Consider the following 27,836-nt stretch of genomic DNA (forward strand, 5'->3'; position numbering starts at 1 on the left):
CACACTCTTGCCAAGGGGGTAGATATGCAACTCAAGTCTCATCATCCCCACCTCAACTGTTGCTAAAGATTCCAAGCCAGCCTTTAGTTCCTTCTCTCCCCTGAAGTTCACTGTTCACGTGGCATCCATAGTGATTTCCATAAAGCATGCATCTGAACCTGTCATACTTCTCCTCAAAAGCCTTTAAGAGACACTACCCCCCACCCAAATAACAAGAGTTATGCCTTCATAACAAAGGCTCAATCCCTCTGTTAATACCTCTACTTGAGCACTTATAGTCCCTTAATAACAAACAATTATATGCATGTTTGTTTCCCCTTATGCCCTGTGAATTCTGTATTTTTAGGGGCTAGAACAGTACCTGGCCCAGGGCAGGTCCTCAAATATTGGTGGAAGGAAATCCTGCCCAATGCTGTGTTTTCATGGAAAAATCCAATACTCTCTGATTGCAATGTACATGAAAACTGTACAGCAAATTTTATCTCTTACCCAACCCCCTGGTAACCTGACAAATGCATTAAGCTGAATTACTGAAAAGCAAACATTATAACTTAAATTTACAAACCAGAGAAGAACTTCAGGCATCTTAACGGAATTAAAAATGATTTAAGATAATTATAATTCTTTGTATTTAATTCAAACTCTATCCACAAGAAAGAAATAATGGTATTATGACATTTCCCCCTCTCATTTGGTATCTTTGTGTCTCAAAATTAGGCTTTGTCCTTGAGACTGGGCTGTTGCACCTAAGAAAAGTAAACTTACTTCTTGATAGACACAGTAGTGGACATCTGTTATTTTTATAGGCAATGTCGCCTTGCTCAGAATTGCCTCTCTTCCACTCCATGTGGCTCAGGTGGGAATGTCAAGCAATGAATCCTCCAGGGGCAGTTATGTGAGCCAAGCCAGGCCAACCATAGCACCCTACACCACCATGGGTATTATGACTGGCTCAGGAATTAACATGTGACCCAAGCTCGACCAATGAGAAACTTTTCTGGAATTTTATACCACTTCTTAAAAAGGAAAGCTCTTTCCTCTAGGGCCATCAGCTAGGATAAAAAGCTGGGGCTATCTACGGCTACGTTACTCCCAACCTCACTACCATGACCTCCAATCACATTAAAGAAGCCTGTCAGCTTGGAGAAATAAAAACACACCATAAATTTTTATTTCTGAATCCAGTTCCTCTATGCATTTCCTAGCTACACAGGCTAAAAATTACCTTTTCTTGCTTAAGCTATTTAAGGTTGTTGGTTTTGTTGTTGTTTTATTGGTTTTTTGTTTGTTTGTTTGTTTGGGCTCTTGCTATAGCAAAAATATTGATTAATAGTACTGTTAAATATTCACCCCGTCCCTAAACAAATTTTCACATATATGGCCACAAGGTCTCTGGGGCAGGATCTTGGGACATCTGGAAGGATGATGAGTAGAGGAAAACATTTCAACAAGGCCTAGGAACAACCCAGACTTTTCTTCTTGGGGAACCAGACCCTGACCCCCATGCCCCTCCTCCCTAGACCCCAGGCTTGGTGAAGTTGCCTTGCACTTATTCCTGCAGCATCCTGCAATCCCTTCTACAATACAGCCACTTATTCTATGCCTGTGTTCTCCAGCTTACTGGGAGCTCCCTGAGGGTAGGGACCTCAACTGTGTTTCCTCATTGCTCACTCCCCTGGTGCCTGGCACAGTTCCTGGAACTTAGTGGGTATTTAACAAATATATGTGGAACTATATTGCAACATTTTATTTTGAAATATATGATAAAGAGATAAATCAGCTGCCTCCTATATTCCACTGACATCCACACCCTAACCTCTGCATCAGCAGCTTCAGCATCACCTGGGAGTTTGTCAGAAATGCAGATCTCCAGGCCTGGTCCCATACCTACCAAATCAGAATTTACATTTTAACAAGGCCCCCAGAGATTTGTGTAAACATTAAATTTTGAGAAGCATTGCTTTATAGTCCATTTTTGAACTCAAATATTATGTCTATATTGCAAATTGGATTTGGAGGTTTTGTTTTAATTTCTTTCTTTCTTTCTTTCTTTCTTTCTTTCTTTTTTTTTTTTTTTTTTTTTGGTCACACCCATGGCATGTGAAAGTTTCCGGGCCACAGCAGTGACAACACTGGATCCTTAACCCACTGCACCACAAAGAAACTCCTAGAGGTTTCCTTTTAAATAATAATAACATTATAAAATCATAGGTAGGTATTCAGCTATATAATAATAAGTGCTTACTATATATGCCAGGCATCATATTAAGAGCTTTATGTGGAATATGTGTTTTAATCTCTCCAACAATCCTTTGAGAGGAAGAACTGCTATGAGCCCCTTTTACAGAAAACAAAAGTGAGGCTTAAGGAGGTTAAAAAACTAATAGGAGCCAAAATTGTGATTTAAATTTTTGGTATAACAAATCCTGAGTGCTCAGGCTGTTCCTGAGGTTCTGTTTTCTTGGAGCTGAACATGTAGGATTCCAGCATGTGGATGGTGGATGTCTTCAGCTGTCACACTGGAAACTCGGACCACTTAATACATTGTAAGTGGAGCCATTATCTCTCAGTTGAAGCAGCTTGAAGATGGGGGTGGGCTGGGGTGGAGGTGAAAATCCTGAATAGCCTGCAGGACCCCAGACTAGAGTCATTCACTGCCTTTCTTATTGTGAAACCAGTTCCTTTTCTCTAAGCCTTGATGTTCCCATCTGTCAAAGGAAGGTTTGGAATTAAGTTCAAAATCTTGTTTTGGTCTTATAATTTTATCACGAAAAACACAAGTATTTCATAGTATGGAAGTTGAAAGTGCGGGCTTTGGAATTAGCCTTGAATTCAAATTCTGTCTCTGCAACTAACCAGCTGTGTGACTTTAAATGAAGGGACTTATCACTCTATTTCTATTTCTCCATAGTTCTATAGACAAAAAGAGTGGTTTCTTATTTCATGGAGTGTAAGAGGCACATTTTAACATTTCCAAAATTGGATGCATCTTACACTTGATGGAGTGTCACAGTTTAGTTGGCAGCATTATTTTATTCTTAAAGAGTACATAAATTAATGGTGTATCTTATAATTGATGGATTTTAGAGTCAATGAAATATGCTAATAAAATACTTACAGAATTGCGAAAATTAAATGAGATATGCAAGTATCTACTTAGCACATACTAAATTCTCAATAAATGACAGTTGTTATCATGATCAGCAGCAGTAGTATGTCTTTTTTTCTGGTAGAAGAGATATTAGTTTCATGTTTATTGGATCATGGCATATATATATATATATACACACACACACACACGTTAAAATATACACCTATTTTAATGACTGCAGCTATGGCATATGGAAATTCTCAGGCCAGGGTTTAAATCTGAGCTGCAGTTGTGACCTATGCCACAGCTGTGGCAATGCCAGACCCTTAACCCAATGTACAGGGCCAGGGATTGAACCTGCGCCCCTGCAGTCAGATTCTTAACCCACTATGCCACAGGGGGAACTCCAACTCATGGCATTTTTTTTGTCTGTCTGTTTTTTAGGGCTGCACTTACAGCATATGGGAGTTACCAGGCTAGGGGTCAAATCAAAGCTGCAGCTTCTGGGCTACACCACAGCCACAGCAAGGCAGGATCTGAGCCATGTTTGTGACCTACACCCCAGCTCATTGCAATGCCAGATCCTTAAGCTACTAAGCAGGGTCAGGGATCTCATGGATACTAGTTGGGTTTGTTATCATTAAGACACAATGGGAACTTCCCAGGGCATATATTTTTTTAACACATCCTCTCTTCTTCCAAGATCCTTCTTGGTGATGGTGTTTGAAACATGTCTCTCCTTGCCCCCCTTCACTTTTTATAAAGTATAGATGAGGAACTAACCTACAGAATAATTTGGGCTTGGAAACTCTGATTGATATATCACTAAAAGAAGAAGAATGAAGAGGCAAACATCCAGTCACTTATGTATAAAACATGAAGCAGAAGATGGTCCTTATCTGAGGATCTTGCTGAGATGGGATGTGACCTCACTGGTCTTTTGGGTGGGTGGTTCCACACTGTGTGTTGGGACAAGCTTGTTGGTCTCTCTTTTCTCCTTCAACTGGACTGGGACCTATGAGACATTTGATGGAGACAGGGAAAGATACACAACCTCAACACTATAGAATCTGCATGGACGTCCTTTGGATGGATTTGACTTGCTCTAGAAGGTTCCCGTCCATTTGGAAATAATAATAATAATAAAAAGTCAGTTCTTGGGTAATCTCAGGAATCTCTGCTACCTCAGGAAGACTTCACAGTGAAAAGATGGTGGCAATTATCTGGTTCCAGAAAGAGCCACTTTGTTTTTCTTCCTGAATTAAAAGTTTTAAGTACTTTTGAATTTAGCCATTGAGTGAAAGGGTATTATCCAAGTGCCTGCCACATTAGTTGGAAAAGCTGCATGATGAAGAGAGACCCAAAAAAAAAAAAAAAAAAAAAAGGTATTTGAATTTAAAATGATCTGGGTTGGGGCGTTCCCATTGTGGCTCAGTGGAAACAAATCCAGCTAGCATCCATGAAGACATGGGTTCAATACCTGGCCTTGCTCAGTGGGTTAAAGATCCAGCATTGCCGTGAGCTGTGGCATAGCCTGGCAGCTATCACTCCAATTTGACCTCTAGCCTGGGAACTTCCATATGCCATGGGTGCAGCCAGATAAAAGCAAAACAAAACAAAAAATCTGGTTCAAGGAGATGCAAACTATTGCATTTGGAGTGGATAAACAATGAGATCCTGCTGTAGAGCATGGGGAACTATATCTAGCCACTGGTGACGGAACATGATGGAGGATAAGGTGACAAAAATAATGCATGTGTGTGTGTGTATATATATATATATGTATGTATGTATACACACACACACATACACAACTGTGTCACTTTGCTGTATAGCATAAGTTGACAGGATATTGTAAATCAACTATAATAAAAATTATTTTAAAAAATAATCTGCATTCAAATCCTGCTTGATAATGTCACATAGGCTTTCCAAATCTCAGCCCTCTCAGCTGTAAGAGGGGCAATAATGAAGACTTCTCTATGGGACTAAGGGAAAGACTGAACCAGGTCCTCCATACCAGGGCCTTAGCATGGTGCTAGGGTCCATCTCTCTCTCTCTTTTTATCTAATTTTGCAAATTCTTGCCATATTTGAAGGAAAAATAATTTTATTTCGAGTTCCAGTAAAACTGCTTTGATGCTCAGAAAATTATGTAAGTATTTAGCCAAGATTTCAGGCAAAACAGCAATAGGAGTTTAGACTTTCTCAGAGCTTGCTGGGTTCAGAACGTGTGACGGTTTTAATGGAAATGTATTTAAAATAATAGAATTAATTTGCAGGAGTCACAGCTTTTTTTTTTTTTTTTTTTTTGTAGAGTAACAGCCTTTTACATCTTTTTTTTTTGAGATACTGTAATTAAACTGAACATTTATTTCTAATAATGCTACCAGACAGAAAGCATAAGTCCGCCATAATGCCATCTGCAGAGTCCCGTAGCCTTTCAAAGCGCAGCCTGACTAAAGGACTCCCTGGCCGTCCATATTTCACCCCGATTTGCACGTGTAACTCCAGCTGTGCCCTGCCACCTCCATGCAATTGGTTTTGCATACCTATCCATGTATTCAGGCTTTGTTTCCTCTAAGGACATTGAAAAGGGAGGGAAGGTTAAGAAAAAGGATCACAAGGTCAGGAAATATGTGATTATGATTGAGCTCTATTTTACCTAGAAGAGCCCTTGGACATACTAAGCTTCAAACGCAACTCTGCTTTGACCTTAACTTCTAGGTCCAGTTTTACTTTCTTCCTCCTCCTCCTCAGTCTTTTCTCTCCATCCCTGCTAGTGTGTTTTTTTCTGAAATGCAAACCACCAAGCCATCCCCTTACCTAAGGAGCCTTTAATGGTTCTCTATAGCCTTTGGAAGTAAGACACGTGGATTTTTCTTGTGAACAATCTGTATTCACATAAGGGTTTGTATATATTTCAGGTGAAGAATATTTGGACCATGAGAAACAGTCTGAACTCTGTGTTTTTTGGGGATGTAAAGGAGATCGTGCCTCCTGCTTCTGTTGCCATCAATAGCACCCATTCCTGCCGTCATTTCACTCTGTTTTGCAACCACATTGAATTACTTAGTAGCTAAGAGTATGGCCTAGCATCTAGACAAATATTCTGACTCTACTAACTTACTCTTCTAGGAGCAAGTTATTTAAACTCTCCATATCTCACTTTGCTCATCTCTAAAATGGGAATAATAGTAGTAGCTACGTCATAAGGGAGTTGAGGATTTAATGACTGTATACATATAAAATATTTAGAGTCACACCTGGCATGTGATACACACTGAATAAGCTTTTGTTATTTTTATTGACTGTATGCTTTTTTATGTATTTTGCATGTATTACTATGTTTATCTAGGATGCCTCTCCACTTTCCAATCCCATCTCCTTTTCACTGATACTATTTCATCCTACAAGATGCAGTTCAAACTTATCATCCTTGTGAAGACTTTCATGGTTTTCTGACAATACCCTCTGACACATAAATGTAGCAACTGGTGTTACTGCATATTGAATTTGTAATTTGCACTTAGGCACCCATTTACACATATGCTCTACAAGGCTAACAGCTGTTTCCTCTTGGTTACATAGTCCTTGGCTGTTACCACTGTACCTGACACGTAGTAGGCTCCCACTAAGCACTTGTCTAATGAATGAATAAATGAATGAGTTAATGAATAAATGAATAAATGAACACCTTCCCTTTTAGGGAGAGAAAGGCTTGTATGTTCTGAACATAGGTTTGCGCATCTTCAAATACTTATTGCATACCATCAAAAATCCTTTCTGAATTGATCTGAAATACATTCAACTTTGATTAAATGCTCATTATTTTTTGAGAATCCTTTAGGCTTTAAAACAATGATCATACTGTAGATTTATTAAAATTTTAAGGTAGAGCTTTCCTCAAAATAGGTTCAGAAGTTTGAGGGCCAAACAGGAAGAAAATTCCAAAGCCAGCGAACTTTTAAAAACTTTCCTCTCATGAAACTTCCAGCAAGGGCTCCTGTTCAGCCACCGGTGTGTGTATCCTGCCTCATCACGTGACACGTACAAGAACAACACGGACACAACTCCTCTCTGCCTTGGCTGATACACATTCATTAAAGAACACAAAATTCTCAAGAGGGCAGGAAACAGAAAAAAAGAAATGAAAAACAAAAAGGAAGATTAGTTTGGTTCAGTAATTAAAAAAAAAAAAAAAAGCACGTGAGGCCAAATCACGTGGCATCCTGAAACCAAAGATGAAATGAAACTCCACATCAAACCAGAGTTCTGTTCCTTCAAAGCTTATGCCTTTACAGAAATTCTGCTCTATAGAGGTCAACATCTAATGGGCATGAGATATCATTAGACAGCACAAATTAACTCCTTAAGTATCATTGCAACTCCACATCGGTCCTTGGGAGTACATATCTTAAGGAGCTATTGAAAAACAAAAACAAAAACTAAATATAACTCAACAGTCCTGATAGGTTTATAATGCATAGACAATTGGTTCACCTGCGTCCTTTTGATTCTCTATTTGAAAGAGAGAGCACGATAAGGAGAGAAGAGAGAGAGAAACAAGAACACATATGCAGGATTAATGAGCAAGTGAACCAAAATGCCCCCCACTTATGTGTGATACATGATATTGGAAAGAAAAAGTTGCCCCTGGGTTCCCACCGCCCGGAGGTGTGGGGGCCAGCAAAAAAAGGCTCCTTCACAGAAGTGGAAAATGCTGCACAAATAGAAAATTAGTAAAATTAAGTTTAATGTGAAATCAAGCTATGAAACATACATGAACTATCCAAGTGACAATTAAGTCATATGTTCTAGCCAGAGCTTAGAGGATGAGGACAAGTCAAAATCTCCAGAAAGAACAAGGAAAAGCTTCCAAGCTTGAGAGAGAACAAACAGGAGGCATTTAAGATCTATTTTTTACAGAGAGTTGACCACCTTGTGTGATCTTATACCCGCAATAGTTTGACATCTTAAACATGGGAAAAGAAGGCATGGTTTTGCCCCAACTGTCCTTTAACTGACATCTAACACATTGCTCCCCGCCTAGCTGCTACCTTTTGATTGTGTACCAGTGACAAGCACTTTACAAATTGGGGTTACACACAAGCAAAGTAAAAATGCATTCAGGTCACAGACAGAGAATAACTGAAAAACTTACAGACAAATCTGAGTTTATCACAAACAAATGGCTTAATTGTCTAACCTGTGTTAGGCTGATAAAAAGTGACTGGACTTCTCACAGTGGGTTTCACAAACAGAATCAACAGACAAGCCAATGCTAAAAAACTTGAAGCAAGGAGAGTGAGTTGGTTTGGACCTGGATTTTCTTGAAATAATGGAAACAGAAAGAGTGAAGACAGCATGGCGAGGAGGTGGTAGGTACTCACGAATGGTTAAATCCATCACTTGGGAGGCCAAGCAGAAGACAGGATGCTCATACATTTCTCTCTTTTTCCCTATAAAAGAGGATTTGGGCATGCAAGAGGCTTAGGTCAGAGGTAAAGAGGTTAAAGGTCATAGGTTAGAGGAAAAACGTTACATTAGCTCAAAGGAAAATAGCCACAGAATATTTTGGGATAAACACAGGATAAAAGAAAAAGGAGTTTCAAAATTGGAGATCTACTGGATTAACCATTCAGCATGCCGTGAGTCACGAGAGAGATTGTGACCATGATTTTACACGTCTCTTCAGAATTATTTGCAAGAGTACAATGACCAAAAACATCATGAATAAAGGGAAACAGAATCTCATTGACTGAAGGCTCCAAGATACTAAGGATTTCAGACTTTAGTATCTAAGGCTCTTGAGGTATTTCTTCATAAACATAGTCTCCAGCAATATTACTACAACTTCTTTCCAAAATTCTCAGGGAACTAAGCTGTTAATGGTCACAGAGGGGCTCAAATGTAAAAATGGAAGATTTCTTTTCTGAAGGTAGGCTCATAACCTTGTAAAAGAAAGTTGTCTGGTAGTAATATCTTTCAAGCTGCAATGTCTCAGCCTATGGTGGACTATGTTCATGAAAGAAAACCTGATACATGCAGCCAGAGGATGTTGGGTTGTCTGAATTAACAATCCCAGCATGCTTTGAAATTGGTGTCACAGCCACTTTTGCAGAGGTGATGTCAAAAAGTGGCTGAGCCAATCACGGACAAGGAAGGAGAGAAGCGGAAGAGAGCAGGTAGTGTGGAATGAGGTACTTCTCTGAAAAGAGAGTTGGAAAAAAAAGATTGGTTTCTTCAAAGAATCCCCAGACCTAAAAGTCACAGTGCAAAAGATAATTAACACAACCAAGAAGAATTGAGGCACAAAAGGAAATTACAGACCAGCTGATCTACTTTGGAAATGAATGCATTTTTACTTACAGATCTTAAAGTTTGTTTTTGGATATATTTATCTGAAAGAAGAGAGCAGATCTTACCAAAAGACTGGTAATAGCTAGACCAAGACCTACGTACAAGGCAGCAGACATGGCAACTGAAAGTTTCTTGATCCCATCCCATCTCTGGCCTTGCCTAGAATTATTAGGTACCCAGTTGACTTTACCAAATACAACCAATCATTATGTCCTGGGAAAGTAAATGCTGGAATAATTATTTGCTAATATAGCCCTTTAACGATCTTCTTGTTCCTCTATTTTTGTCACTCATTACCAAGTCAAGAGTTGATAAACATCCTTTTAGTGCCCAATTCTTAAGTATTTCTCCCTGGATGCATAACAATGAATTCATTACCACTGGTACACAATTTGCATTGTCAGACAGACAAAATTGAGAGAGGGAGGACATGTAATGTACAGAACACTGTGGATTTGACATGATCTTAACCTAATTCTCTAAGGAAACAAGGATTTTGGCAGGGTAAGTGATGGGGTTTTGGTAGTTGATTAGGTCTCTCTTATTTTTTTCCCCAGTCATGTCCTGAAGGCAGACAATGGGCATTTCTGGTTTTACTTGGGTGTTTCACATGTGAGAGAACATTAGATTCCAGAATGCGGACACACTGAGTTTTGCACACAGAACTTCCACATTTATACACTTACACCACTGGTCAAGTTGGGTGTGGTTTTCAAATCACCCTATAGCAGCCAACAGGGTAACAATGAAAAGTGATTAATACCTTTGTAAATGAACAGGTCCCAAAGAACCATATCTTCGCAAGTAGAGTGAACTCAAAGTGCCTTAGGGCGATTACTTGGTCATCAGTGACCACTTCCCTAAAACTTGAGAGGGCAGTGACAACAACCATCCTAGGTTTGGGGTAATAAGAAGGAACAAGATCTAAAGCAAACCAGGAGCCATCAGAGACGGCCGAACACTAGCCTGCCATCAAGTTTGAAAAGCTACCAAAAGACAAGATACTTTCAAGGGGCAAGAAAGAGTTAAGCAAAATCTTGATGTTCCTTTATTCAATTCTCGTTTTACTTCCTAAGTTATCAACAGTGGACAACAAACCGTTTTGTTTTCCTCTATTTAAAGAAGGTAGCAACCCTATGGAACTCTTTCACAGGAAAAATGTTAGCCACAGAGCAAAGGTAGGGCTAACACAGACTCTTCGAAGGACCTTAGTTATCTGATAACATCCTATATTCAATACTCTTCCCTGTGAAGACTGTTCCTGAACCCCTCTTCTTTAATTCATTTACATGGCCACAGCTGAGGAAGCTATCACAATTCAAGTGCTTTCAAGTTTCAGCTTAACATTCTGAGATGGGCCACTGTTTTCTGATGCCCATCAGGAAAGAGAGAGACTTCCCCAGGGAGGCATACAAAAATTTAACTTAAAACCTGGGGGCAGACGGGGGCCTTACCTTCAATTTTGGCATACTCTGAGAGCCGAGAATAGTTGACTAAAGCAGCCTGCTCTAGACATTTACGAATGACTGTTTTTACCTCCTCTTGTGGCACTGGAGTTACAATATCTTTCATCAAAACCTATAGGTGGAAAAACAAGGTTATTAAGATGGTTCAGCGACATGTGTTATTCATTTATACTTCTTAAAGAATTCAGTTTAAAAATTGGTGTAAATGCCTCCTTGCAACTTAGTACTGATCAGGAGTTATTGTTAAAGAAAGAATGAAAAATTCCAATGCACGGTTAAGATGCCAAAGCCTGTCCATGAATCACAGAAGGGCTAGGAACATCTCTTCAGTATATCCTAACTGTTTGAGAGTCCAGGGATAGAATATCTACAATTTTGGTACTTTCTTCATATTTATTCTGGTATCTGATGAATGGCAAACAAATCCTTTAAAAATTACAAACAAGGTCATACGACCACAGTATTTCATTACAATTATGTTCATGTCTCTGTGTATATATCATTTGTCTTTTACTTTCACTCTTACCCTTTCCAAGAGTGAGAGAGTAGCTTTCAAAGCACCTTCAGGTCGACCAAATGGAAAGCAATACCTAAAAAGGACAGAGGAATTTTCAGGTTGCCCAAACTGATTACATTTTAGCATGAAATATGCTATATTCTGATTCCTGCAGCGACTCTCTGAGGAACGGCGAATGCTTTTTATTTTGTCACATTGTGTTATGTTAATCTGAATTCACACCATATATGTGTGTATATAATGTATATATGTGTATGTGTGAATAATGACTAAAGAGAGACTCTGCAAATGTCTGCAAGAGAAAAGAATATTTCCAGTGATGACATCAGGCTCTGTTTAGATTTCTATTGTGAAGGAGAACCACTTTTTAGCTCAAATGTGACCCTCTATAGTATTATTGAGACCAGCATTAAAAATACTTGTTGAGAGCTATAATGGAAAAATTTAAAAAAGAAAAATAATCATACAAAAAAATAAAAAAAACTCATTGAAAGAGGCTAAAATTCACACATACTTATTTAAAACCCTAGAGGATTAAGATAAGAAATTAAGGAGTGTATTCTGAGTGAATTCATGCTTCTGTTAACTGTCTTTCCTTGATTGTAGTTTTTCATTGTTGTTTGATCTTTTTTATTGTCAATGTTATGTTGCACGGAGTGTAGGACTGATAAAGATTCATCCAGGAGGTTTGTAATGGCACAGAGAGAATTATGTCAGGTACCACTAAGAATCCTAATGACTATTTCAGGCTGTCACAAGCCTTTTGGGACACTCTTCCTCTTGGTACACAGGGAGTAGGGAGGGCTACCAAAAACCAGGCTATCCTAGGTCTATGCCACTTCCCACTTGCTGGCTGAGTGGCCTTGGACAGGTTGCTTAATCTCTCTCAGTCTCAGTTTACTTGTTTGAATGGGGACTATCAAAACTACCTTACACAATTGTCCTAAGAATTAAAAAAATGACTTCATACTTATCTAGCCTCTAGTTCTCTATGGTACACAGGAAGAATTTAATAAATAGGAACTATTTATGAGCTCTTATTTGACATTTCTTGTCCAGAGCCACAAGTGCAGCTTTAAAAATGTCTAGTTTGCTCTATATGGATAATCAGGCTATGCGGTGCAAGGCCCAAGTGCCAAACCTGCTGGCTATTATGAAGGGAAAAGTCAGACCGTCAAAGTGGATGCAATTTTCTTTCCTTCTCTTTGATGCTCCCTAGTTCTGTTTTCAGAGAACGTAGAAGGAGAAGGTAGAGATGCTCTTCTGGTTACCACTCCCTTCCCTGTTCATGAGAACTGATTCACAGGACTTCTCACTGTTTTATTTAGAAACCTTGAAGAAGCATCAAATTCAATGTTTTGGTAGATTTTTTAGATAGACTGATGATAACAAGGAAGTCTTTGTTCTTTTAGTGGAAATAATATGAACTTAAGATTTCCAAGTCTCCTGGCTACTGTCTTGGTCGGCTTTTTCATTCAGTTATTTCTAAATATCCAGTGTGTCTCTGAGAGATCTACCGTTTTAGAAAAATCAAGCCCTTAATTTGTCTCTTCCCAATCTCATTCTCCTAAAAAGTCCATTAACCCCAGACCCTTACCTAAAATGTGTAATCTGATTTTCCAACAGGACTCGGAGTCTCTCTTTGATTTCTTCAAAACGTTCCTTTTCTTCAACAGTCACAGTTCCAATTCCATCAGGCCTGAAAGAAGACATGTCATGAGGTGACGGGAACCTCATATGCTGACACCATCAAATCAAATCTCTAGCAGGAGGAAACTGTCTAGTTTAGAAGAACAACTACAGTGATCGATGTGACCTTAGGAGAAGTTCTGCTCTCTAGTGCTGGTGACTAGAGGGGAAGGGGTATTTTGAGGTAATCCTTTAGAGACATTTGCAGAACTGTCGCTCATTTATTGTGAAATGGTAAAATGTACAAAGTGGTGGCTTGCAGGTTAAGTCCAGCTTCCAGACCTGTTCTGTCTGGCTCAAAGCCTCTTAAAATCTTGAACTGCTTTGCAACAGTTTCTAAATTAGAAAAGTTTTATAATATGGCCTCTTGAAGATTTAGAACAGCTAGCATTAATTGGTGAGTGGCAATTAATGGCTTAGCTGGGATGGGCACTCACCTGGTCCCTATCTCTAAGTTACATTACCTGTCTCTCCTGTAGGCAGTTAGGTTTGGGACTCCTGAGTTACACAAACTCCTATGAAAACCAGCTGTCCTGTAAATGTCTGTCTTTCCCAGGGCTAAATGTTGTTAAATGACTTGCTTTCAAGCTTCTAATTACAGATGTTCAGATTAATTTAAGCACTCAAGTATTAACTAAAGAACAAATTACAACACATTGTAGAAATTATAAAACCTCAGTGAAAGAAAATGAAGAAAACGCAAATAACTGGAAAAATATCTTGTGTTCATAGGTTAGAAGATGTAACACTGTTAATATGTCCATGCTATTCAAAGCCATCTATAAATTCTATGAAATCCCTATCAAAATTCCAATTGGGATTTTTCACAGTAATAGAAAAAAATTCTAAAATTTGTAAGGAAACATAAGTAATTCTGAAAAGGAAGAGCACATTTGGAGGCATCACACTTCCTGAATTCAAACCATCTCACAAAGCTGTACTAATCAAAACAATATGGTACTTGCATAAAAACAAACATATAGACCGTTGGAACAGAACTGAGAGTCTAGAAATAAACCCTCGTATATATGGGTCAACTAATATTTGACAAGGGAGCTAAGAATCCTCAATGAGGAAAGTTCAATTTCTTCAATAAATGGCATTGGGAAAACTGGATATCCACAAGCAAAGGAATGAAATTGGACCCTTAGAACACTCACAAAAAAAGAACTTGAAATGGCTTAAGGACACATGTAAGACACATGAAATTAAATCCTGAAACTAAATATCCTAGAAAGAAACGTAGAAAAAAAGTTCTTTGACACTGGTCTCAGCAATGCTTTTTTTGGATATTACACCAAAAGCAACAAACAACAAAAGCAAAATAGATAAGGTAAAAAAAAAAGGTGACACCAGAGCAAACTAAAAAGCTTTTGCACAGCAAAATGTAAAGACAATCTATGGAATGAGGGAAAATATTTGCAAACCTTCTATCTGATAAGGGGTTAATGTTCAAAATATAGAAGTAACTCATAAAAACAGCAAAAAACCCAAGTAATTTCATTGAAAATAGGTAGAGGACATAGACAACATCTCTCCAAAGAAGAGATATAAATGGTCAACAGGTACATGAAAAGATGCTCAACACCATTAATCATCAAGGAAATACAAATCAAAACTGCAATGATTTATTACCATACAATGTCATAATGGCTGTTATCAAAACAAAAAGACAACAAATAAGTGTTAGTGTAGAGAAAAATGACCCTTTGTGCACTGTTGGTAGGAATGAAAATTGGTACAGACACTATAGAAAATGGTATAGATGTTCCTCAAAAATTAAAAATAAAACTGCCATATGATCCAGCAATCCTATTTCTGGGGACGTCTGAAAAAGGAAATCACTATCTTAAAGATACATCTGCACCCCTATGTTAACTGCAGCATAATTTACAATAGCCAAGATAGGGAAACAACCAAAGTTTTTTGTTGACAATATTATCTATGGACAGATGAATGGAAAAGAGAATGTGATATATACACAGTAGAGTATTAGCCACAAAACATAAGGAAATCCTGCCTTTTGCAACAACATGGATGGACCTTAAGGGCATTATGCTAAGTGAAATAAATCAGACTATATAATTCCACTTAGATGTAGTATCTTAAGAAGCTGAACTCATAGAAGTAGAGAGTAGAATGGTGGTTGCCAGGTCCTGGGCGAAATATGGAAATGTTGGTCAAAAGGTATAAACTTCCAGTTATAAGAAGAAGTTCTGGGATCTAATGTACCCTACAGTGACTATAACAGTATTGCATTATTTACTTGAAAGTTGTTAAGAAAGTAGATCTCAGAGCTGCTACTGTGGCTCGGTGGAAATGAACCCAACTAGTATCCATGACCTGGGTTCAATCCCTGGCCTCGCTCAGTGGGTTGGGGATCTGGTGTTGCTGTGAGCTATGGTTAGGTCACAGGCATGGCTCAGATCCTGTGTTGCTATGGCTGTGGCATAGGCTGGCACCTGCAGATCCAAATCGACCCCCAGTCTGGGAACTTCCATATGCCACATGTGCAGCTTTAAAAAGCCAAAAAAAAAAAAAAAAAAGAAAAAGAAAGAAAGTAGATCTTAAATGTATCAACACAAAGGGATGTAGGTGTAACTACTTTTACTACAGTAATCATTTTTCAATATATACCTGTACCAAATCATTACACTGTACACCTGAAACTTACACGTATGTATGTCAATATCTTAGTAAAGGTAGAAAAAAGAACAAACCATATAGGCTATTTTTCAATTGTAGTGAACTATTGCTCATTTAATACAAAGAATGACTCCAGCATAAATAAGGGAATTTCAGCTTAATTACAGCATTCTCATGTTTCTGAATCACCATTAGGTTCACACACATTTTCCTTATTTATTTCCTTTGGCCCATTCACGTAGAAAATACAAAGGAAGGCTGCATATTTAAAGCCCAAATTTATCTGTGCCAAATTAGACATAGGATAATCTGACCCATTCAAAGTCTTCAGCATCCCAGATCTTGCAGTGACTTGTTTTGACTACTGGCTGAGCCAGTTTGCAGATTGGTGTGTCACCATGAAACTTCTATTGGAACATTCTTCAGTTTGCAAATGCAAGTCATCTTGAGACCAAACAAATGGTCTTATTTATAGGCCTTCTCAAGGATCCAGCATAAGTTGGGAAAATCCTGTATACCAGACCAGTCTGACTGCACAAAAGACTTGGCAAATGATAGCTGCGTACCTCCTGTTAGGGGTTTATTGGTCAGCTTCCCTTCTTTTTAAGTACTAAAAATGCCCTACTTGAAAACATCCCTAAATAGTAAAAGCCTGTGTAGCCCATCTCTTCACGCCCTCCTGAATTTACAGGCAAAATGGTATCAGGTAGGCTGTTCTCTTGGAATCTATACTTGTGCCCTTATTTTCAAAAAGATATCTGAAGTGTTAATTTATGAAGTTTATTAAAAACGTTTTTTTAAACACAAAAGACCCACAAATCTCTAGTCAGATCTCAGGATTAGTTCACTGACCTCACGAAATACATGTGACACTTTCTGCAGTAGTGGCTCATGTTTGTTATACTCTATAACTTCCTTTAACTGTGGCCTTTGGATTTTGCGGACACAAAATTCCACTTGCTAATGCACTGAACCTTACAATTGGTGTGTGCAGGCATACAATCGATTTGGGGAGAAAAAGGAGCCATTTTAGGTATTTTGTTTCTTAGCAGGGAATTAACCCAGAGAAAAATGCTCTTAAATATAAGGTACAATTCAGAGAGGAGTTTATAGATCACAGGGAAAAGTCTGAAAACCATTTACCACAGGGAGCCCAGGGATGTGTGTGGACATTATTAAGAAATAAACCTTTCTGTGAAGAAAATCATTCCTTTCTTAACCAACAAGTCTTCCAAGGCCATTAGGCAGTTAAAAGATAGCTCTTAGTTTGTATTTGAGATGATAAAAACTGAACATTTAGTATGTGCCTGGGCTTCGTGTAATTCTCACTACAAGGGGTATTATTACAAACATAAATTTGGATTATGATGTCCCCCCTTCTGTTCTGATGATTCACATTTATAATTACTAAAGGTATTGGATGGCAGCTTCCATGTTTCCTTGGACTAGTTTGTGAACACTGTTAATCTCCCTATCCCAAAAAGGTTAACAACTAAAAATTATTGTCCTTCTTTCTTGTAGTTGCTTTGTAACTGCCTATGTCAGTGTGAATAATTTCGTTTTAAAATAAATGAAACAAACTCATCTTATGTCTGTAAGACACATGGCACAGAGTTCAGCAACAAAAACAGGTAATAAAGCACATCACAGTTTGAACATCCAGTGCAAATTTGTTTGTAATGGTCAGAATTGCTCTGAAAAGGTACTGGTAACAGGGGATCTTATTTTACAAACCGAGGAAGAGATGGGCAGGAATCATATCATTTGTCCAGGGTCACAGCTTGTAACTGTATCAGTTATAAAGAAAAAATAACCTTTATGGATATTTTGGTTTCTCATCATTATTACTGAAAATTCTGTCAAACATCAGGTTCTTTTTCCTTGACCCCTTTAATCAGTCCATGTTAATTTTACAGGTTTAGGGGGATTTCTATAGATCTACTAACTGGAGAATCAGTATTTTGGGGAGCACTATCTTCACAGAAGTAATAAAATGCTTTCCCCAGAGCAGTGGTTCTCAAACCTGAACTTGTCTCAGAATCACCTGGAAAGCTAGTGACAACTCAGACTGCTAAGGCACCCCAGAGTGTCTGATTCAGGAGATCTTGGGTGGGGCCTGAACACTGGCATCTCTAACAAGTTCTCTGGTACTGCTGGTTGTGAGGAACCTTCCTTGAGAACCTCTGCCTTAGAACAGGAAAATATCTGGTGGGTGGCTGAACACAAGAAAGAGCATTTTTGATTCAGGGCTCCCAATTTCCCTTCGATTAGAGTGAATTTGGAACGAAATATCTCCCTTAGAAAGCACATGGTCCCTTTATGAAGCTAACAACCCCTTCTGAAAGTGGCCTTTGCACCATTCTCAGGATGCCATTCTAAGCAGCGCTGGTTGCAAAATAAAGAGAAGAACTGTATTGGTGTCTCTCAGAAACCATGCTTTTGTTTCTCTATTCCGGAAACATTTGGGGGTGATTCTATAATTGTCATAAAACTGGCTCTGCATCTTGTTCCTTTCTCAATACTTTTAACACTTAAGGAATCACAAAGAATGAGAGAAGAGGAGGGATAAAGTTGGATTTTAAACTCCTACCTAGCAAATCCCAGGCTGAGCTGTATCTTTACTCATATGTGCCTAGAAGCCTGCATCCTCTGCCCTCTTGTATCCTGACTGCTATATTTTCTGTTCATGTTTTTGTGCTTCTTAGGGTCTGTTGGCACTTCCTAAGGGCACTTAAATTTCCTTGGGAGGAATGACTTTGGCTGCACTGTGGGTACTGCTGAGGCAGAGGGTGAATTGAGGTGCCTATTCTCTCATTGTCAATGCAGAAGGCTGCCTGCAGGCCAGCTCCTCCATTTCATGGTCATTGTACAGCTAAGCTGGACTAGGAACTACACTCAGCCAACCGGACACCCTTCCCTGGAACCTTAATGTCAAGTAAATGATGATAGGATTAGAAGAAATAGGTGAGATTTGCTCATCCCAGCAGCTGTGCCCTGACCAGCCAGAACCCCCAGGTTAGCAGCTCTTAATCTCTGAACATTAGAACCAAGAGAAACTTTAAGGGGTCTGACCCTCAAGCACTGATTTAGTATGTATGCAGGGGGGCCAACATTGTCATATTAAACTCCCTGGGTCTTTCTAATGTGCAGGTAAGGGCCGAACCACTGCTTTGGCTCTGTTTCCTACTTTTCTACAGCTATTTTGATTCCAGTTTCCCCTTCTCTTTTTTGGAGGCTCTTACCATCCCAATAAACTCCCTTTCGCTTAGATTATCCAAAGTTAGTTTTTGTTCCTCACATTGCACTGATGTAAGTTCATCAAGTACATATCCCCTCTTTTCTCATGCTTCCAACTTCAGCAGAAACATTGATGCCTTGGAACCTGGCTTTAGAAACGCACACAGATACATACAAACAAGACAAGGAAATGTGGTTGCTGGTTCTAAACTGCACACTGGCTAACCACTCACTTCTTGTATATCATGATCCTGCAAACTCGAGACAATATGCAGGTCAAGTGCAGTCATTTTTGGAGCCCCGTGGATGACTGGAAGCTCTCCCACCTGCAGGCCATCATTGGAGCCAGAAGTGGGTCTCTCTGGCCACAACAGACTATATTGCATCTGACACAGCAGGCATCTCTGGAATCCACCTTTCAAGTTTTTGGCAAACCATTTTCTCACTGTCCTTCACAAAGTTGACATTTTCGGCAGCATGATAGGAAAGATGTCACGTCGGCTGCTCTTCAAGTTCTTGTCACAGTGGTTAGCACCAGTTCTGTCATCTTCACTCTCCTCACAGTCTCCCATCTTGAGCCATGTCACAAATAATAATACATCTAGAGTTGTGTTTTTCTTTTCCTTTTGTCAGATTGAAACGACCCTAACCCAGCTGCCCATACTTTAGGACTTGTTATGCAAATTCATCTCCCCTTCCCCAAATGCTTCTGAGCTACAAGCTTGTTAATTAATGTCTATTGTAGGATTAATCCAATATGATTAAGCATGAGGCTTTTTTAATGTGAAGCATTGCATTTGGATATTTGAAATTAAGTGTGAACAACGGAGCCAAAGAAGTAAAGCTACCTTGTGTTTTGTGAAAGTGAATTGATCTCTTCGGGGTTGTTAAATTGTTGCTACACACCCAGGTGTGCACAGAGAGTCCTAGCATTTAATTATCTTACTAGCAGGGTTCTCCACATTATATTAAAAGCTGGGCCACAAAACCGTTGTTTGGAAGGTAAAGTATCTTTTTAAGAAGGTCAGGTTACTAAATTAATTCAAAGCATACAAGGATTGATGTGTTCTGATAGTGCATCGATTTGGTGATCAAGTGCGGAATCCAGGGTAAAAAGAAATGTGTGAAGTCAACAAAAGAGGAAAGAATGTCTAGTCCACCTCTCTGCATACAGCCAGCTTTAAGCTCCAATCACTATCAACAAGGGGTAAAACTCCAGCTGAAGTGGGAATATACTTTCTCTCCAAATGCAAATGTCCACATATGCCGGTGCAGGCACTGTAAACATGATATATTCTCTCTCTCCAAATGGATGCATGCCTGCAGACCGCATTATGGATCCATGAAAACGTCCTTAAACAAGCATGATAACTGAATCCTACCCGCTACAAAATTGTTCCAGCCCAGAAAGATGAGAGCTGAAAGGGTCAGAGTGGAATTGAATACTGTAGTAGATGTTCCTTGCAACGATCCCTAAAGAGAACATTTAGACCAAACACACTCTCTTAACTCTCTCTTTTTAAAAATTGACTTTTTCTAGCAGTTCTTTAACTTTACAACTTTGAGAATGATAATCCTAGCGTGAAATACTTTCCTTTGTCTCTCTCAAGTGGTTAAAAACTACACATTCAAGACAGGACCAAAGCATCATCATCTCAAATGGAGACATCCTCACTTGCTCATCTGGATGGTTTGTATAATCTCTAGGTTAATTATAAATTGTAATTAGGACTCTCACATCCCATAGTCACTGCTTCATTATGAAAGGCTAGCTTTACCCTTTCTTTCTCCCCTCCCTCCAGCCTTGCCCTTTTCTAATTATGCCCTGATGCCCTGGGGCTCAGACACGCTGCTAAAACAAATATATCAAAGTGTTTGTATCACAAAGAGTAAGATAGGAAGCAACCACAAGCAGTTTCTACAACATTACAAATGTGTGTTGAAATTACTTGAGGTTGGCTGTAGTCAATTTGAAAAAGCGGGTGGAGAGGGCAAAAGTATAACAGTGAGGTCTTCCTGAGTTGTTTTCTATTTTTCTAAACATGCAGCTATAACCCAACAATGTCAGAAGGTGTCTTCACTCTTTTATAGCAATGGGGGGTGATGGGAGAGTCTCTCTCTACTGAACAGTCTTAAAGAATGTGGATGCTATTGGCACAAGGACATTAAAGTGTCTCAAGCTCTGCTCAGGTACTGAATGAAGCAAGAGCCCACAGATGGTTAGAGAAATGGTGTAAAATGTATGCACTGCAGGAATTTATATTATGTTTATTTCCCCAGAGGACTGATTTACGAAATTTGTACTACAGAGATACTTCTTTTTAAGGACTAAGAGATGAGGTTCTTTATTTCTAGACAAACATGGATAATTAGGCTTTAAATTCCACCCTGAACACCCTCTGACCTTATATATAGCCTTCTGAGTGGTCAGACCAGTAATATGTGTGGCTTTTTGGTAACATACCCATATTGAAAAGAGTGTCACATCTGAAAATATATTTTTGCATCAGTGAATCCAGTGACCACAGTATGAGGACATACTGTGGGAATTTTAGAAGGAAAATGCCCATGACTTAGGTGGTTTTTATAAGCCAGAAAGACTGCCCTGATGGGATAGGTAATTTAGCACCTTTTATAAGATTTTATGTATCTGAGTTGGAAAATCTGCTATTCTTCTAGGGCAAATATTTCTTACGAAGAGGGTCACATGGATTAATAGCATATGAGATCTAAAAATAATTTCTCCCTGGGTTGTAGATTTTCTCTTGAAATGTGTTTGGACTTTTCCCCCTCTCCTTCTTACAAATACTTCCAATTAGGTGAAGTGGGTTCTTTGGGACTTAGAAGACCATGACTTAGCCACATGTAAGGCCAAAACCACCTGCCCAGAGCTGGGAGGCCAGCCAGCAATGTGCTCCTGTCCACAAGTGCAATAATGCCTGTGTTAGTGTGTAACATGAGACCAAGAACGCAGACGTGACTGTCACCCTCCAATGCCTGCCTGCTACCAAACTGCTGGATTGAGAGGTTGGTAAAGCAGAGCTATCCCTGTTACAGTCTTTTCTCTCTCTTTTGGGGAGGGAGAATTAAAAAGCACCAAATGTCATGTCATGATGGGTGCATATGTGTATAATGCAAAGAAAGAGACGGGGGTAGGAGGGGAGGAAGGAAAGAAGAGAGGGAGAGAAAGGAGATAGCAGTGGAAGGAAAAAAATATATATATGCAAAATGACTCATTTACTGCCAGGTAGGCATTCCCAAAGAAATAAAGGAAACCATCATGTGACATGGATTGGGAGTGCGGGCACAACACTGGAGACAAGGGCATTGTCAATCCAACAATGGCTGTGGTCCAGAGGACAGAAGACAAGAGACTTGAACTCTGGTAGTGGCATTGAAGAGAAGGAGAAGTGGATGGACTTGAGAGATACCTAAGAGCACTGACAGGGCATGGGAACTGAATCCTTGTGATGTGATGAAGAAGGGGGTGGCAAGGATGGCTTCCAAATTTTTTTCTTGGGCAACTGGTTGGATAGAACCACTTACTGACTTAGGCAACCTGATGGAGTTAACAGAGAAGAAAAGTGAGCTCCATCTGATTGTTCAGTTACTCAAATCCAAGTCACAGGGATTGCATGGTCTCTGCACACAACTAGCACCTTGGCTCCAAATACATCTTCCAAAAGAATCCTTGGATACATTTTCAGAGATTTTAGGACTCATGCCCTCTTACATCTGCTTGCAGACTCATTAATCTATGCAGCTTACTTTGGATTGGGGAGGTTGGCATTATGGATTTGTTAATTGCTGATACAATGTACTTTCTCCGCAGGCCATATGTGAAGAGCAGCACTGGCATTCAAGAAATGTTAAATAATAATGTAAATGAGAAAAATTTCGAATCCCAATAATAAAGGGATCCAAGGAACATTGACGCAACTTGCAATCATCGGAGCTGTTTGATTGCCTTGTCACTGTGGGACAGTGACCAAAGTGATGTTATTCTAAATGTCATCTAGAAAGAATACTAAAAATATTATGGTGAAAATTAAGTACTGCAGCCTTAGGAGCTGATTTAAAAATTAGAAGATATAGCGATTTACATCTGTGGATTTGATGATCGCCAAGTGCAGCCAGCTGAACATGCTCACAATTTCCTTTTCTTTCTCTCTGTCTTTAAGAAAATGGGTTCAGTTTTAAAGAGCTGGTCTAAACTCATTTTCCCTCAGTCAGTGGTTCTGAAATGTTGCTACATATAAGAATCATTTGAGGAGATTTTAAAACCATGATGCTTAGGCCATATCCCAGATTAACTAAGCCAAAATTTCTGCAGGTAGGGCTAATGCATTAGCCTTTTTTAGGCTCCGTGACCCCAGCATGCATGCAAGTTTGACCACCAAGGTCTTGAATAAGTAGGACCTGAAGACCAAATGTCTTAGAAATACATGAGGAGGAACTGACTAAAAGTGGAAATACTTGGCTCCATCGAAGACTTGCTGAATCAAATTATTTGAGGATGGGACCTCATACTTGACATTTTAACAAACTCCTCATGTGATTTAAATACACGCTAGAGTGTGACAACCCCTGAACAAGCTGCAACTCAGTGATGGCAACTTTTGGACACAGAATATATTTGTGCAAAATAAACTACAATCCAAGTAAAAAGGAGAAACTTCAGCCTATCACCTGGAAGTCTGATCTGTGTGTGTGTGGGAGGGTTGTTTGCAAGGGGCTGTTCTGTGCATTGTAGGATATTTAGAAACATCTCAGGCCTCTACCCACTAGATGACAAAAGCACCATACTTCCCCAGGGTGACAACCAGAAATATCTCTAGACATTGGCAGGTGTCACCTGGGGAAGGGGTCACCCCTAGTCAGGAATTACTACTCTAAAAGATGCCAAACATATGGTTCCATAAGTTCTTTTTCTTCTTCTTCTTTTTTTTTTTTTTTTTTTTTTTGGCTTTTTAGGGCCGCACCTGTGGCATATGGAGGTTCCCAGGCTAGGGGTCTAATCAGAGCTGTAGCCACCGGTCTACACCACAGACACAACAACACCAGCTCTGAGCCATGTCTGCAACCTACACCACAGATCATGGCAACGCCAGATCCTTGACCTGCTGAGCGAGGCCAGGGATCGAACCCACAACCTCATGGTTCCTAGTCGGATTTGTTTCCACTGCTCCATGATGGGAACTCCTGGCTCCATAACTTCTACTGCTTGGAATTATGAAAAGCAAACATTTTCCTGATTGGCCAGAAATGTCTACTTTGGATTGGATGTTTTAGATTCAAGTAGGTACAGTGTTTCACAGAGATGTGGCATAGGCTTCCAGAAAAGGTGAAATAAACTCCATCACCTGAACAGTCAGTAATGATTTCCAGCTGCAGTAGAACAGGACTCTGCTTCTGCCTTTGGAGCTGCTGAGTTATTAACAGGTAAAAAATTAGTAATTAGGTAAGCAACTACTTTTCACCTAAATTGGATGTGAGATGATAGGATTGAGCTCTCTTGTTCAGTTAAATTCAGCTAAAGGGTAATCTGTTTCCAGAGTCATGAATTCCTTCTTATTGTGGGTCAAAGAATAGATAACATCTCCATATAGGAATAGTGTTCATCCTGGTGAAAGAGGTAGGAAAATGCTCTTTTCAGTACCAAAAGGCTGTTAATTGGTGTTCAAAGGAGACTCTGTCTGATGGGGTCTAAAACTCCAGATATACCCTGGCTTTTTCCATGAGGCCAGAATTACCAGGTGGGCCAAACTGATTTTGGATATCTTTAGAACAAACATGGAAAAGTCTTTAATTCAGATGACTGCAATGGTATCTCACATGGAAATGTTGAAACTCATACCAAATGGCAGAATTTGCATCTCACACCATACACAGGTACTAATGATGGCAGAAAGGTTACAAATTCAAGCGCCAAAGCCAGTACATCCATGTTTGAATTAGGCCCACGCAAGTATTTGCTATGGAGCAAGTGACTGAATTTATCTGAGTCTCAAACTCCTTATCTGTTAGATGAGGGTAATAATAGCACAGATCTCATAGCAATGCAATAGGATAGAATGACATAATATATGTAAACAGCACTTCACACAGTGCCTGGTATACAACAAACATTTATTAAAAGGTGGCAATTATTCTTTTTTAAAGTAAACTTTATGAAATCTGACAATGGACTATTTTACTTGTTATTATAACCCACAGAAGATAATTTTAGAGGATAACTGGATATTGCAAATGCTATGATTGTATGTGCTCATTTTGCAATGAGAAAACTGAGGCACAGAAATGAGATATGATAATCTGAGATTTATACAGAACAGGCTCTAAAACTCAGATCTTTAAGATATGTGTACAGCACTGATGTAGTGCAAAGAGGAAGAGCTTTGAACTCAGAATATCTGAGTTTGCCACTTAAATTTACAGACATTCAGCTTCATCACCTGCAAAATGGATGTAAAAGTAAGTATCTAACCTGAAAATGTTATAGCAAATGAGAAAGAATGCATGAAAGTACCTTGTAAACTGTACAATACCATACAACTGATAGTTAATACTATGATTTATTCGTCCTTAAAAAGTGAAATGCAAACACAGACCCTGGAACACACACATAAGCCTCAAAATGCCTTTCAAGATCCTTTTGGATAGCTTTTCACCACACAGGGAGAATAAGTTAGTCTCCTGCAAGCATGGACATTTACTCTCTGTTCTGCTTCAATGAAGATCATACCAAAAGCAGAACCTTGGACAGCAGCCAGAGAAGCTCCCTTCAGACACCTGCAACATTCTCTATGGGTTTGCTGGATGCAAGCTACTTCTGCCTTGTAGTCTGACTCTCACAGGGAAACGCAAAAGCCCCACTCCATCTCCATCCTCATATACTCCAAGTTCAGAAGATGGGTGTCTACATGGAATTGAGGCTTTTTTTGACCTTCACTATAGGACCTGCATACACTGAATTGACAGGCTGCTATATTCTCTAGAAAGTGAAAATTGGCATTTTCATTTGGTCTGCCTACAAGTGAACTATATATTAGGATGTAGGACTTATAGGACTTAGAAATATTCAAGTGAACAAATTCATACCGATGCATAGAGCATACCTTCTTGTGAACTTTTTGCAGTTTGCCAATGCCGGGGTCAGAACATTGGTTTCAAAACCTCAACAACAAAATTTTTAAATGTCCATGTTAATTTTGGGTGAGAAGGGATGGTAAAAAAGGATATAATGGTAACACTGGAGATAACTGTTCATCTATTTTAAAAGGGAAAAAGCCACCATTGTGCCATTTTACCAATTCATAAAGACAGCATCCCTAAAGGAAACAGGAAACAAGAGCAGATAAACATAATTTTAGAACTTAAAAGTGCTTTCAAGGTGACCTCATCATATGAATGATTCTAGTAAAAGTTACTAATTTAGTGATAGACTTCATGTTGTGTCTTCATTATAAATCATTATTTGAAGATGGATTTCTTTCATGAGATAAACGTGAAACTGAAGGTGTTTGGTGAAAATGATGGACTTACTATAAACATAAATCTATCTCATGCCAGTCCATTTTATTTGCTCCTTAAACATAATTTCAAAATTATAAAAGAGCGGGTTGTTTATTATGATTGACTTGGTAAGGTACCAGGCTCCTAACTAGATGCCACTGGAAAAAAAAAAGCAATCTGACTCATGAATCTGTTTACATATTGCTCAATTAGGTTTTTTTTTCCTCAACATGAACATGTTTTAAGAGTCACTAAATACCTGACTCAAATTCAGTCCTAATACATGGTATTTTTGCCCATAGCTAGGATTTTTTATTTATTTATTTGGTCTTTCTGCCATTTCTAGGGCTGCTCCTGCACCATATGGAGGTTCCCAGGCTAGGGGTCAAATCGGAGCTGTAGCTACCGGCCTGCATCACAGCCACAGCAATGCGGGATCTGAGCCACGTCTGCAACCTACACCGCAGCTCATGGCAACACTGGATCCTTAACCCACTGAAGAAGGTCAGGGATCAAACCTGCAACCTCATGGTTCCTAGTCGGATTTGTTAACCACTGAGCCATGACAGGAACTCCCATAGCTAGAATTTTTTTTAAGGAAGTGTACTTTTGAACAGAGACTCCAGGAATACACAAAGCTTGCTTTTTGCTGAGGTGAAAGTCTTGGCATAGACGGCAGTGGGGGTTAGGGGAGGGTCACAGACATCACAAACACAAGCTAATACACATGTAACTGCTTACCTTTTGGGCTCTGTATTTGCCTGGGTTTTGGGGTTTTTTCTTTTTTTGGATTCCTTTTTGGTATCTTTTTTAGCCTCTGGTTCAGATGGGGAGGGAGTTTTGCTCCCTTCAGGGTCTGTATTTGGTGGCAGCCCACTAAGGTACACATGCATTTGTTGACTTTGGAGAGGGGGTGGTCGCATGGGGCATGCACAGAGTGTGGCCAGCCACAGGAGAATCAAGAGCACACACACATGCACAAACAAAAGAAAGAAAAAGAAGGATGCATCAAACAGCAAGAGCAAATGCATTCAAACTAAAATAATAAGCAAACAACAACAACAAAAAAAAAACTGATGCAAACTTGCATAAGGAAAATCAGAACTGAAAAGAAAATAAGAAATCCAAAACTGTTTCCATGACAAGATGTATAAACCTAACTGTGAATCAAGTGGCAGTCTTACAATATGAAATCCAGACAATGTGTATCATAATTCATGATGATGTTTACCAGGGAGTTTACAAAAACACTTCATTATTTTATAACACTTTCTTATTCAGTAACATATGTAGAATACAGTGTGACAACCCAG

General features: G+C 39.2%; 1 protein-coding gene across 26 annotated transcripts in view; it reads right to left on the minus strand.

Annotated features, from left to right (window-relative positions):
- Nucleotides 1-27,836, minus strand: part of CADPS (calcium dependent secretion activator) — a 502,621-nt gene that overhangs the window by 111,648 nt on the left and 363,137 nt on the right. For 6 of the 26 annotated variants that reach the window (XR_014823443.1, XR_014823442.1, XM_021069164.2 and 3 more), the window contains exons 14-17: nucleotides 13,034-13,135; nucleotides 11,446-11,509; nucleotides 10,908-11,031; nucleotides 7,594-7,611 (exon numbers count right to left, since the gene is read on the minus strand). Coding sequence is in view for 22 of the 26 variants with exons in the window: in XM_021069164.2 (XP_020924823.1) it covers nucleotides 7,594-7,611; nucleotides 10,908-11,031; nucleotides 11,446-11,509; nucleotides 13,034-13,135 (308 nt within the window). In the remaining 4 variants the exon portion in view is untranslated. Of the gene's footprint in view, nucleotides 1-7,593; nucleotides 7,612-8,483; nucleotides 8,553-10,907; nucleotides 11,032-11,445; nucleotides 11,510-13,033; nucleotides 13,136-27,264; nucleotides 27,424-27,836 lie in introns of all 26 variants that reach the window. The other 20 variants (XM_084988839.1, XM_084988831.1, XM_084988837.1 and 17 more) reach the window with 5 other exon arrangements.

This window comes from Sus scrofa, chromosome 13 (assembly GCF_054392235.1).
Source record: "Sus scrofa isolate SSC_HxYL_T2T_F1_AM1 chromosome 13, Sscrofa_HxYL_maternal_Yorkshire_Landrace_v2.0, whole genome shotgun sequence".
Taxonomy (NCBI): domain Eukaryota; kingdom Metazoa; phylum Chordata; class Mammalia; order Artiodactyla; family Suidae; genus Sus; species Sus scrofa.